Source organism: Neopsephotus bourkii, unplaced genomic scaffold (assembly GCF_033783945.1).
Source record: "Neopsephotus bourkii isolate Nb327-2 ecotype Australia unplaced genomic scaffold, CSIRO-AGI_Nbou_v1 NB_53, whole genome shotgun sequence".
Classification (NCBI taxonomy): domain Eukaryota; kingdom Metazoa; phylum Chordata; class Aves; order Psittaciformes; family Psittacidae; genus Neopsephotus; species Neopsephotus bourkii.
The window spans coordinates 9,075,432-9,088,461 of record NW_026900570.1 but is presented as its reverse complement, the minus strand read 5'-3'; the positions used below and the strand labels follow the sequence as shown (position 1 = coordinate 9,088,461).

Below are 13,030 nucleotides of genomic sequence, written 5' to 3'. Positions count from 1 at the left end.
TTTCACCACTGTATTTCCACTAGGTTCGTTACTCTAATTATGCAATTAAAATACACTCAGCTACATGTGTTAACATTTCAGTTCTTAGTATAAATTACAACCAATGATAAAACTAGAAACAAGCAGCAAATGTTTTATTGACATCTAAATTGCCTGAGTTAGTCTGGTTAGTTCTTTGAAACTGTGAACTCCCCACATGCCATCCAGCTGTATGGAAATGATGATAATTTGTCTTAATAAAAACTGACAGTGTAAATACTATGAGAGTAATAAAAATATTACATTGAGCATCTAGAATATGATTTGGCCATCACCGCCCATTGTACATACACACTGAAGTTATTTACCTATTACCTGCAAGCTAACTGTAATGTATTCAAATCAGACAGAACAGAAAATAACCAATTTAGATGTTTATGCAAAATCACTAACCTGAAAAGGCAAAAACTAGATTAAGGTGCAAAAATAATCATTGATGGGAAAGCTGATGTGTAACAGTTTCATGCAATGAAAGATCTCAAAGAAAGTCTACAGGAACGTAAACACAGTATAAATTTCCTGAGATTCGTAGGTCTCAGTAGGTAAATCAGCTTGTTTGTTCAAGTTAAATTACTGTGGCTGATCAGTGCTAAATTAGACATAAACTTCTTTGCACAACATTGACGTCACAGCACTACTGTGCAGGCACTAAAATAACTTTATCAGCTTTCATGCCTGTAGTCGGAACCAATTTCCAGTCCTTGGTAACTACTCCTTAGTTTTTTAGCTTGAATAGTACTTTAAATTAAGCTGAGATCAGACAAGAAAGGACTTGAATTCAGCTAAAAGAGTGAGGGAATGGTACATTCACACCACAGGGAATCTTCTCCAAATGCATATGGTTTTGAAAACCATGGCTATCTTTGAGACTTAAAAGGCTGGAAATGCAGGAGGTGAATAAATGGGGATGCAGGTAACACGTATCTCCTAGATGATCAGACAGAATATCTTTGTTAGAGAGACACCTTGAAGGCAGAATTAAGGACTCTCGGTATAGATAATGGCCATTAGATATTACTTTAGCTCTCTTTGTGTGTCGAGTAAAAGACTAAAACTTTTACATTGAAATATGAGGTGATTTATGAATTCTAGAAAACAAAGGGAATTTCCTCTAAAAGCAAAAAGACAGAACTACAAAACAGAAACATGTATAAACAATTTTCGAGTCCACAGATCGTGTACACATCAATGTCTACCTTCATTTGGGTTTGTTTGTTTGGTTTGGGGATTTTTTCTTTTATAAAATCTATTAAATTTGACATTTAAAATGAAAGAAAGGCAATAAAATTCAGTCTCTTATTTTTCCCATTCTCATGAGACTTCCTTCCATTTAGGATATGTAGCACAAACTCAAATATTTTTAGCTGCCAGGTTTTAGCTGTGTGGTTTATCACGGATTTTATGGCTTGCTTCAAATAGCTGGCAGAGGCCTACATGCTGCTCTGCATCAAAGTAACATGTCTGATATTTATTAACGGATGTTCTTTATGGAGTTTTCAGATGAATATCCAAATCCTTTTCTGTTCTCTTTTACTAAGTAGAATTCATAGTAGTCTTGGGAATACGGGACTATGACTTCCATGTCATTATTCACAGAGATTTCTGATTTTATCTCATATATTCTTGTGTTAGTTGGATCTCCTTCCGAAGACAGAGATGGCAGGATTTGGAACAACTAGGATATAGAGCTTGAGAAGATCTCAAAGACTTTAAAATAGAAGAGACCATGTAACAGTATATTATGCCATAATTACTATGAAGCTTGCGGAGCAGAACTCAATGTAACCCCATTTATGCATCAACATAACATCTCCCATTAGCCAGGACTGCTCAAATGCTATTCATAGGGAACCCAGTGCTTGCCCCCCTCTCTGAGCACCTAGCAAGAAGGAAGAATTGGTGCTAAAGGCAGTTTTGTACAAATTTAACATCTTCTTTCCATTTATGCTTTCCTCTCATTCATTTCCTTTTTGTTCTACTTTCATCTAAACACTTTTCTGTTAACTTTCTATTCTTTCCTTCTGCTTTCACTTTTATGCCTCCCATGCTACTTAGCACTGCATCTATGGCACTGCAAAAATGTGTCAGTCTTACAAACAAAACTTTAATATTGAAAAACTTCACAACCATAAGGTGATAAATATGTATAGCCCTCCTCCCTTTTGATAAGGTGAATAATATCTGTTATTAAAAGCATATGATCAAAAAGGTCAATAAAAAAAAAGGACTGATAAACTTCTTGAAGAAAACATAGGAGGACAATAAGGAAATATACCCACAGAAGAAAGTTTGACCATGTCTGTACATATCAACAGTACTTTTCCCAGAGAATTATGGAGATAGATTTTTTTCCATTAAAAAAAGTCTGTGTTTTACTAGGAACAGAAATAATTAGTAACATCTAAATAGACAAGGCAGAGATATTTATAGTTTTCGTTCAAGATCAAAAGCCAACATTGAAAACAGATTCTTACTGCAAACCCTGAAAGGATCACAAAAAAATCAAGCATTTGCTCAATATAAATAAAGAACAGAGTTATGGGATGTAATTTTTGAAGGTTTCTGATGTTTGCTTTGGGAGAGGGAAGATTTTTGGTGGGAGATGTCCCTTATTGCACAGAGGTAAAAAGGGAGAATTGCATTAGCCTTTTTTTACACTTTTTCACTTTTTAAAATTATTGATTTAATATCATTTGCCTACTGAGTAACATTTTCAAAAGCAAAAGACGGGAAATGGAAGAAAAGTAACTGGAAACAGAGCATAACTGGAATTGACCACCAAACTTATAGGACACAATGGTAGGCCAAAGGACTAAAGTATGTGATACACTGGATCTTTTCCTTTTGGATACTCCTCAACGTCTTTACTGAGTACTGTGTTTGGCTTTGTATATTTAGGTTTCTACTGAGAAGGGGATCTGCTCAGGTAAGATACTTCATTGTAGAAGGGAACGTTTTGTTTTGCAGCCAGAGGAGGAACAAAGAGCAGCCATGTGCTAGAGTGAGAAACTAGCAGGCAGGAGAGAATCCCTGCCAAGCATCTGCTCTTCCTCTGACTCTAGCAAAAGGAGAAGCAAGCATACCTTTACTGCTCTAAAGAGCTGGGGGTGGGAGGGATTTTAAATAAATAAATAAATAAATAAATAAAAGGTCAAAAAGGCAACAAAGCAAAAATAAACCAAAACTCCTCATCAAGTACTCCAAACCTGAAGCTGGCCACATTCCTTTCCCTGCCCACACTGCTGGCTGCAGGCAGCTGGGGAAAATATATTTGCTCTCAGTGAAACCATGTAGAGGTGTGGGCACAGCTGACAGCAAAGCAGCAGTACAACAGAAGTGCTTATAAGAAATACCAAGCAATGAACTATACCTTTCTCCACTACAATGCAAAGAGCATAGGAGAAATGCTTTAGCTATATCCAAGGTCCTCCTCAACTTTATTCCACCACACTTTCAAGATATTGACCTAAGAATCTCCCCTCTCCAGCAGCTGATTTTTAAGGGGCATCAAAAAAACCTCAGAGAGCAATTGCACGTACCATCAATTTTTCAACAAGGGGAGTGAGAGCTAGTATTATGAAGGAAAATGAGATAAATTTTAATATCAAAATTATTTCCTTGTAACAGAATTGATTTTTAAATGTGTCAATTCTAAACATCTGTATCTAAAACAGGCTTTCCTGTAATAAAACTGTATCACATAAACTCAGGACAAAAAAGAGTTAAAAGTCCTTCACAGCTCTTAACATAGCATCCTTTAAAAAAAGTCAAATATTTTATTACTGTGTTAACGACTTTTTCATTTTACATGCTCTCACTATGTATAAACAGTTTAAGCTTCACCTCAGAGTTGAAAACCACATTAACAGCCTGTAAGTGAATTTTACTAGTTAAAATTCTTATTTAAAATGTCAAAATTTACCTAACATCAATTTTATTAAACAAGTACTTACTAGGCAACCAGCCTAGTAAACCCATCTTAAACCCATCTTTTTCTTGGCCTTCACACTGTCTAAATCCTAGATAACTGCACAAACATTTCAATCATTTCCAACTTTATGGGATTTACTTCGAGCTTATGTCTGAAGCACCATTCACTCATGCCCTTTCCATCCCCACACTGAATTTACTGAATTTCAGATTATGAAGAGAAGAATTTACCACTTTACAGAATTTTGTTATTAATACTTACAGTCCTCAGAAAAAGTAGCCATAAATTAACAAAAGTACATTTTCTCCTAATACTTGAGAGTATGGCTATGAAGCCACTGGGTTTCAAGTAACAAATGCAAATAAAACTCTTATACTTTGTTTAAAATCCTATGAAGATATTTAGTATAGACAGAAGAAAAAAATTATCCTAGCTGAAAAGAGGAAATTAATATTTGATATATATATATGTATAGCAAGTAATTTCTGTTCTTAATTACTAAATTGATATTGTTGCTGTGCAGCAGGCATGTGAGAGTATAAAACACCTTCATGTGTAATCAAAGATTACTTTCAAAATATATATGTGCCCCTTTTCCTTAGAAAGAAAATACAGTGTATAATTAGAATATGCATCAGCAAAATAAAATTTGCATGTATTCCTGCAGAACTTTCATTTTTCAACTTACGTAAAAGCTTCAAATCCATCACTATTTATAACAAAAGTTAAGCTATTTTTCTGAGACAATATTAATGGCCCTAAATGCTAAAACTCTACCTTAGCAAAGTAAGCATTGGAGATTATGCATTCTGTTTATTACTATAATCTCCTACATTGCACTTCTTAATGCAAACACTTTCTTTACACTTTTTTTGGTTTTGTAAACATTTCAACTTCAGAAGTTCCAGCCTGTCATATAACAAAACAAGTTCACCTTTCCCAAAATGAATGTTTCAATTGGTTTTGCTACTTCTTTTTAACCTCAGCAGATGGGACAACACTACATATTGAAAGTGTGATGATTGTTTTCTCTTCTATTCTTATCAAGCACAGGCATAGGATGCTGCTGGTTTCCACTCCTGCTGTTATTTGGGAACTTGTGGCTCTAAACAGTCAGCAAGGAAATGCTGCATAAATATCTATCTGAACTAGAGCAGGAGATTACAATATTAGAGTCCAAAAGGAAATGTCTTTATACTACAATTTCCCATGAGATAACAACAGGACCTCTATTAAAACCCCACAGTTCTAACTCCTTTTAAGCAGAGCCTTTCCATTATAGAGTCCATTCCAAGTATGGAGTCAGTAAATTTGCATTTCTTCCTTTCTTAATCAGCAAGACTAACTTTTGAAAAACATACGATATTCTATAGAAGGCAGAGGCACACAATATAAAAACTAACACAATCAAGATAACACATAGAAAGTTACAATTCAATTAAAATCCTACACAATACGTTACCTTCCGCCTCGGGCACTGAAAGGCACTACATGGATTCCCAGAGGCCCGCCGTCATTGGAGACTTCTACGAGCTTTACCATATCACTGTGAGACAATGACGAATGAGGGAATATGAACATGTACCGTGAAGGAACCAAAAAATCCCACACAAACATACACAGAAAAACAAAACCATTCCAGAAATCAAGTCATGGTGATGAAAGCACTGTTGAATGCTACGTACCTGAAGATTAAACTGATGGCATGAAAGGAGATCAATCATCAAAAATACTTCAATTAATAAAACAAACAAAGCTCAAAGACTTTTTCTGTAAACTTATTTTGCTACATAAAAATAGGTATCATCTTCATTCATGCATGTTGTTTATTTCTTCTTTATTCTAAAGGTAAATTTCAGTTCACTTTTGGGACCACTGAGCAGAAATACCTTAAATACTGCATACAGTTTTTCCTCAGAAGTCTAAAAGCTGATCATAGCACTAGCACGCTTAACTTTTTTCTTAGAGAGAGCTCACTTAGCCTCAACATTAGTGTTCACATAACTACCCCATAATCAAATGAGAATTATTAATTTTTAAATGGTTAAATTCTTCTAGTTTTAAACCACATTAATTTGGTTTACTGTAATTCCATTTTCTTTTATTGGAAGATTGCTGTATCTCCTTACTAGGCAGTTTCCAAAGTAAGATTTAACTGTAATATTCAAAACCGACCAGACATCCTCCTGAAAGAACTATACATCTAGTTTTCAATTATATGTTTGCTGTACAGAGAGAAGTGAAAGAGGAAAGTACAGGTTCAGAAAGAGCCACACAAAAACTCTAGAAATAGATTTCTATGAAATCTACTGATATATTTGAAACATGCCCACATCTGGAAAGGTGGAATATAGCCCATGAACCATAAAGAGTATAACTACCCAAATGAGAAAATAATACACGAAGGCCAAACCTCTCAGTAAATCTGGAAGTGAGAGATCTGAATGCAAGCCATGATCTAAATTTGTGGCTTATGCCTCTCTCTAGTATTACATACTTTTTCCATATTTCCTGGCACTACATATATATAAACACAGATCTTTGAGAAGCTTGTTTCTCATAAGCACACAAATCAAATTTGATCTAGAAATGGAGCAGAGTAGGACCAATGCCCTATGACAGCAGTACTTCGTTCAATAAGCTCTTGATCATATGGCGGCCCATCATGAATGCCTGCAGCACTTTATCTGGATTTTAGAATAAACAAACCACATACTGGAAGTCAACACAAATCCTGCATTACTGTTGGTTTTCTATTTCTTCCACATTAATTTTTTTTATATATTTTACCTTTGTTGTACACCTTGATTCATGTCTGATTTTTTTTATCTCATTTTTTTAAACAACACAAATGGAAGGTCTGTACCTCTTATGCCATCATTTAACTCAAGAAAGTGTTGAAGCAACAGGAGGGCTGGGAGTCATAAGCCAAAAATGTGTTATTCTTTGGCCTAGGTCAATGCTCTAACACTGACAGTACTACAGAATTTGGTAATGTTCTCTGTCCCAGTTTTTCTAAGGATTAACTTCGTTTCACTCTTACTGAACAATAAGGCTATGTTTTCATTAACTAGTGTGCAAAGCAGCTCACAGGAATGAAACAAGGCCTTTCACCTCCAAAAGATACTCAAGTGCATTTTTTGCTATTGGGGTATGTTTATGGCTCCCTATGATTAACTTTTTTCTGACTTTCCTATTAGCTTAAAAGAGAATTGAGGGCTGAGGAAAAGAACAAGTGAAAATCAGTGTGATTCACCTGGAACTGACATAAGTGGAAAAACTCAGCTTTAACAAAACATGAAAGTCAGTTTTCGAACTCAGCCTACACTGTTTAACTTGTTCTACTGCTTGAGTTGGCAACCTTTCTTTTTTTTCCACAAAAAAATAACTTCAAGACACTCATTTTTCTCATACTTCTTCTTTTAAAAAAATCCACCCCAAATGTAAATGTTATACTCTGTAAAACAGAAGACAAAGGGAAATTATCCCTTCCTATGAGAGACTCTTTCAATTTTGCTTCCTGATTTTCTCAGAAGTTTAGGCCAACTACTTCAAACATAGAAAGGAATATGATATCAAACCAGAAAATAATTAAGTAGCATATGATGAAAAGTCAGTAAGTTACTTAAAAGCAAGACCAAGAAGCATTAAGTTTGACAGAAGTTCTGCAAACTCTATTTAGCAAAACAGCATTTGGAATTAGCAATGTAGCAGATTCTGTAAATGGAAGGGAGTAAAGCTCAGCATGTATTGCCTAATAGTTGTCACCATGATCTTTGACTTCTAAATCCTCTGCACCTAATTCATAATGTAATGCAGAAATAATAAGAGCAGAAGAATTATTTTTTAAATATAAATGTAATCAATTTGAATAGTTTAATTTAAGGGTAGAAGGGATATTTTCTCATTAATTCCATAGCAAGGTAAGGATCAGATCTTTGCAGTGAGATGCAAAAGGTCAAGCCTGCTGTATCTTGTGGGGAAATAAAATATCCCTTACTGATTTTGTTTAGAATTAGGAGGAGCTTCCCAGTCCTAAACAGCATCAGTTTTGGTACATGCACAGTGTATGAGGGTTTTGACCAAGCAACTTATGTGACCCTCAAGCACACAGAATCATAAAATGGTTTGGGTTGAAAGGAACTTAAGATCATCCAGTTCCAACCCCCCCTGCCATGGGCAGGGACACCTCACACTAAACCGTGTTGCACAAGGCTCTGTCCAACCTCGCCTTGAACACTGTCAGGGATGAAGCATTCACAACTTCCTCAGGCAACGCATTCCAGTGCCTCACCACCCTCACAGTGAAGAACTTCTTCCTTACATCTAACCTGAACTTCCTCTGTTTAAGTTTAAATCTGTTACCTCTTGTCCTATTACTACAGTCCCTGATGAAAGGTCCCTCTCTGGCATTCTTGTAGGCCCCCTTCAGATACTGGAAGGCTGCTATGAGGTTTCCATTCAGCCTTCTCTCATCCAGACTGAACAGCCCCAACTTTCTCAGCCTATCTTCATACGGGAGGTGCTAGAGTCCCCTGATCATCCTTGTGGCCCTCCTCTGGATTGTTCCAACAGTTCTATGTCCTTTTTATGTTGAGGGCACTACAGCTGTACGCAATACACCAAGTGGGGTCTCATGAGAGCAGAGTAGAGGGGCAGGATCACCTCCCTCAATCTGCTGGCCACATCTTCCCAGTAGACTGTGAACTGCTGACAGGAATTAAGTTTTTCCACTTCGAAAATCTTTTTTGCTGACCTGCAAGTGCTAGCACTGACCCTATTCTTTCAGTCAAGTTTTCAGAGTTTCGACAAACAAGCATCTTCTTTGAGGGAGAAAATCTACTGTAACATCAGCACTTATAAATGTCAAATTTCCAATGCTCACCTTTAACACAGGCTTTTTCTAAACTGTTTAAAATCTGCTTTAAAAAGGTCCATGAAGGAAATTGTTTAAAATCAAAATGACATATGACCTAAAAAAGACTGCTCTTAAGAACATTATTCTGAGTTATTTACTAGTATATGTTCAATCTCAAGACTCATTGTTAAAACAATGTGTTCTGCCAGTAACTTACTCCAGGGAAAAATTGGTAGCATTCTCCAACCCAGTGTCTGCATGTCCAACAGGCTCAACTCTGCTGTTGTCCTCTTCAGTTCGATCTTCATCCTAGATATTAAAAAACAGAGGGGAAAAAAAAAAGGCAAAGAAAAAATAAACCTAGGTTTAATAGGTTAACTCATTTCAAGAATGCCATTTTACCATTTTCATATTATTGGATTTATCACATGCGCAGTGAAAATGTGTGCTTCTGCAATGACAAAAATCTTTTCTGTTGCTGTCTGAAACTTGTAAATTGCTTTTTGTCACTTTATGAATTTTTGTAATTGTATTTATAGTTTAGCCAGTTTTAGACAATAATTTTACTACAACAACACTACAGAGGTTCTCACAGCCAGCACTGTTTTAAAAGGTAGACAAGTATAAGCACCAAATCAGCTGCCAATCAACAAACTCCTTCCAAGCTCTCTCTGGGCAGGTTACTGAGGACTCAACCAAACACAAAAGGTAAGTCCCTGAGAGTCATTTGTAAAGAATTAAAAATGCAGCTTGTATTACTCCATAAAATGCCAAAACCTTTTTAAACATTTTATCACAGGAGTTTATTAATAGCATGCCAGAAAAACCGATGTCAAAGAGGTACGTGGGGCTGTAATACTAACAAATTGATTTTACTTTTGACTTTCCAAAAAATACACACATTATTCACCAAATGCATAATTTTACTGTCAAAATTGTAATGCTGCACTTTCAAATTTAGATCAAGGTAATTTAAGGACTAAAAGTAAGAAGATCTAAAACTATTCTTATACCTGTGTTACTCATTAGAAGCTTATCCTTTTAATTATCCATGTGACCAAACAGAAAGTATTATCAGGTGTGAACACTAGGCTTCAAACATGAACTTAGATTCTAGAGCCAGAGCCATCAGAACATTAAAATAAGCGACAGATTATGAGTTTAGCACACAGAGTCAGACAACTTATTAAATTATTGAAGAGGTATTAAAGGCAGGTAGAGGTAGTTGGTAACGTCCAATTGACATTTCCACTAAGAATCTGCAAAAGCAGGAGGCTGGGTGCATCAAGGTTCCATGGTCTGTAGATATGCCTCTTGCATCCTGGGTAGCAGCATGCTGCATGAAGCCAAGCCACTTAAAGACTGATGATCCTGTGTTTTGAGAGGCTTTAATGCGCACTTCTTTGTCATCTACCTCTGTTAAGCACTAGGCAAATACTACATTTCAAAGGTTAACCAGCATCTTGAACCCGCCTAGAACTGCATTATGAACATAAACAAGAACTCAAAATATTTTCCATATAGTAAAAGTTGCTTGTAAGCCAAACATAAAGGAAAAATATAATTCAGCAATATAAGCTCGTGTTTACATTTCTATATTTACCAATTTCAGCTGCAGTTTTATCAGTACACAGTTTAAAATAAGTATTCAAATCACCATGATAATTCTAAAGTTACATGCAATAAGGTATGTATATGAAAATCAGGACATCTAGAGTTGCTTCACATTAAAAAGAAATGTTCCACCTTTTTTCCTACATCTTGCAGATTGTTGTTGCTACACGTTTCTTGTTTTGAACTTAGGGACCCTGGTGATTGTAGAAAACTATGTATTTATATTGCACTGAAGTTATTATCTGCAAGTCTAAAACCAGAGGTCCTGATGAAACACAGTTTTGAATCTCAGCTATGATAAAAGGTCATCATAAATGAATGTGACTTTGTTAATGCAACGGTTTTGGCAATTTTCCATGTGTGCTTTTTTCAAGCAAACATACAATTACATATGTAAGAAGAGACTGAAATAATAACAATCCTTCCTATTAGTAGATATGCCTCCGTCTTCCTTTATGCTGTGTCATTTTAGCAGACATACAAAATGTAAGCACCATTCATCCAGTACCATTTGCGTCCTACACTTCACCATCTTTCATCCCCATAAGTTTTCCCCTTGACTAGTTTAAAGTAAGTCTGTAAACAACACTCCCCTTCCTGCAAGTTCCTTTGGACTTGCTCTTGATAAAACCCACTTTCAGTGCCTCCCTGAGATACAGTCCACTGTGCAAGACTCAAGCTAATTCCTTGTGCAAATTCTTCTTTCTGCCACTTCCCAGCCTTGATAGCACCTTTGCTTTCATTCCCAGAGCCTCCAAATGTCAGCTCACACTTAAGCCTCCACACCTGTTGCACATCCCACTTGCTTTCTTTCTGTCCTACCCAGTAGTCCAGAGGTTTTCCTACCAACAGAAGGAGCATCCTCCTGCCTGACCCTGAGTACATTCAAGATGAAGCGAAAGCCAACCTACCTTCCTCCTGTCTATACTGTATCTTTTAATATTAGGATTTAACACATCAGAAACTGAAAATCCAAAGCTATGTAAAACAGATGCTATCTGGCACCATCACATCTACATTTTGTGCCTTTTGTACTGAGAATTATAAACACAGCAAGTTTTGGAACCTGACTCACTGTCAGTTATCCAAGCAATTAAGAAACAGCAGATCCCACACGCCTCTGTCTGGCTTTTCCCGGACAGCAGACAGATCTGTATCAAAACCATGCATGTGCCTGTAAATAGGTGCTTAGAAGGGGAATCACAACCATAACAAAAGCCTTACTGCCATAATCAACGGATACGTATGATGTACCCTTTTAAAAATCTTTAATATTACAGTAATCAGGCTCTCTTCTCCAAATAACACAATTTTGATTTACATTGAAGTGAATGGAGAGAAAAATCGGACACCTGCAGAGGGATTTGACTTAAAATTCTGATTTACTAAGAAAAGTAACTAGCTGTGAAAATCTCTGCATCAAGCAATTATTTCTTTATCTAGAAAGTAGTTTTCTTCTGAAAGGCAAATTCCACCTGGCTAGGCTATAATGAAGTAAAATGAAGAAAAGGCCATTTAGAAGAGCAAGAAAGTTTCTGAGAACCCAAATGTGCATTACTGCAGATATTCCTCAGAAAAAAATAACATGAGCAAAATCCCAAGCTTGTAAAGACCAATCCCTACTATATCAAAAGATACAGCTTTTAATGTACAGCCACTAAAGACAGAATGTTTTTTGTTTCCAAAACTGAAATAGAGTAAATAAAAGATAATTTCATTTTTACAGCAGGGAGGACAATTTAAAGCACCTCTTCCAATGTACTTCTACATATACTGGTGTATTCAGTGTAAAATTCCCCCAGTTCCCTTTTGATGAGATGGCTCACCCAGGGCTTCTCACCCCCACCACCAGACATGATGTAACTGTCCATAAGGCATCCATGCTGTCTGTAATGTATACAGGTAACTAATGCAGAGATTAAATGATATAATGACACTGAGCTATGGCATCAAACAGAATGGAGACTTCTTGAAATTTGCTTTAGTTCAAGAGAAGTGGGGATTTCAAAGAGCTATTCATACTTTTAAATAGATCTGTACAAAATTCCTGTGTCTTTTAAGAGAGAAGTTTGTGCACAGGTACACAGTAGCATTTCCTCAGATTATTTCTGAGTAAAGACTGCCTTATGTCACTTCCAAAGCTCAAAACCAGCCATGCCTCCTATCTTACTGGGCATTTTTTCTTTCATTACCAAAATATCAGTTCCTGCCTCTGATTAATCCACAATTATTACCAGTCACTACTTCATCGTCAAAGAAGCATTTTCCCACTCATCTCTGCAGTTCAGTACATTTCTAATGAACTCCCCAAAAACATAAGCAGAACTTCTTCACATTCCTTTATCTTTTAATGATTATCTACAGCAAACTCAGTAGCAGCCAGGGAGTCTGAATAAATTTAGTGCAGTTGCTTAATTCCTACAGGTTTCATTTGTGCAGTATTTGTTTCTGGGTGCCTGGCCTGAGAAGGTGCTGATTACAATCTACTTCCACCAGATACAATGGGAAATGGATTCTGAAGGCATGTAAGGGTTATGTATAAACCTGTGTTCTCTGAAAACGTAATCCTATCTCTCAAATTCAATAGC

The 13,030-nt window shown here is 36.2% G+C and overlaps 1 protein-coding gene across 16 annotated transcripts in view; it reads right to left on the bottom strand.

Moving 5' to 3' along the window:
* Positions 1 to 13,030, bottom strand: part of PARD3 (par-3 family cell polarity regulator) — a 451,495-nt gene that overhangs the window by 214,077 nt on the left and 224,388 nt on the right. For 14 of the 16 annotated variants that reach the window (XM_061349937.1, XM_061350015.1, XM_061349977.1 and 11 more), the window contains 2 exons: positions 9,046 to 9,137; positions 5,433 to 5,516 (listed from right to left, as the gene is read on the bottom strand). In XM_061349937.1, the coding sequence (XP_061205921.1) occupies positions 5,433 to 5,516; positions 9,046 to 9,137 (176 nt within the window). The remainder of the gene's footprint in view (positions 1 to 5,432; positions 5,517 to 9,045; positions 9,138 to 13,030) is intronic. The other 2 variants (XM_061349969.1, XM_061350010.1) reach the window with 1 other exon arrangement.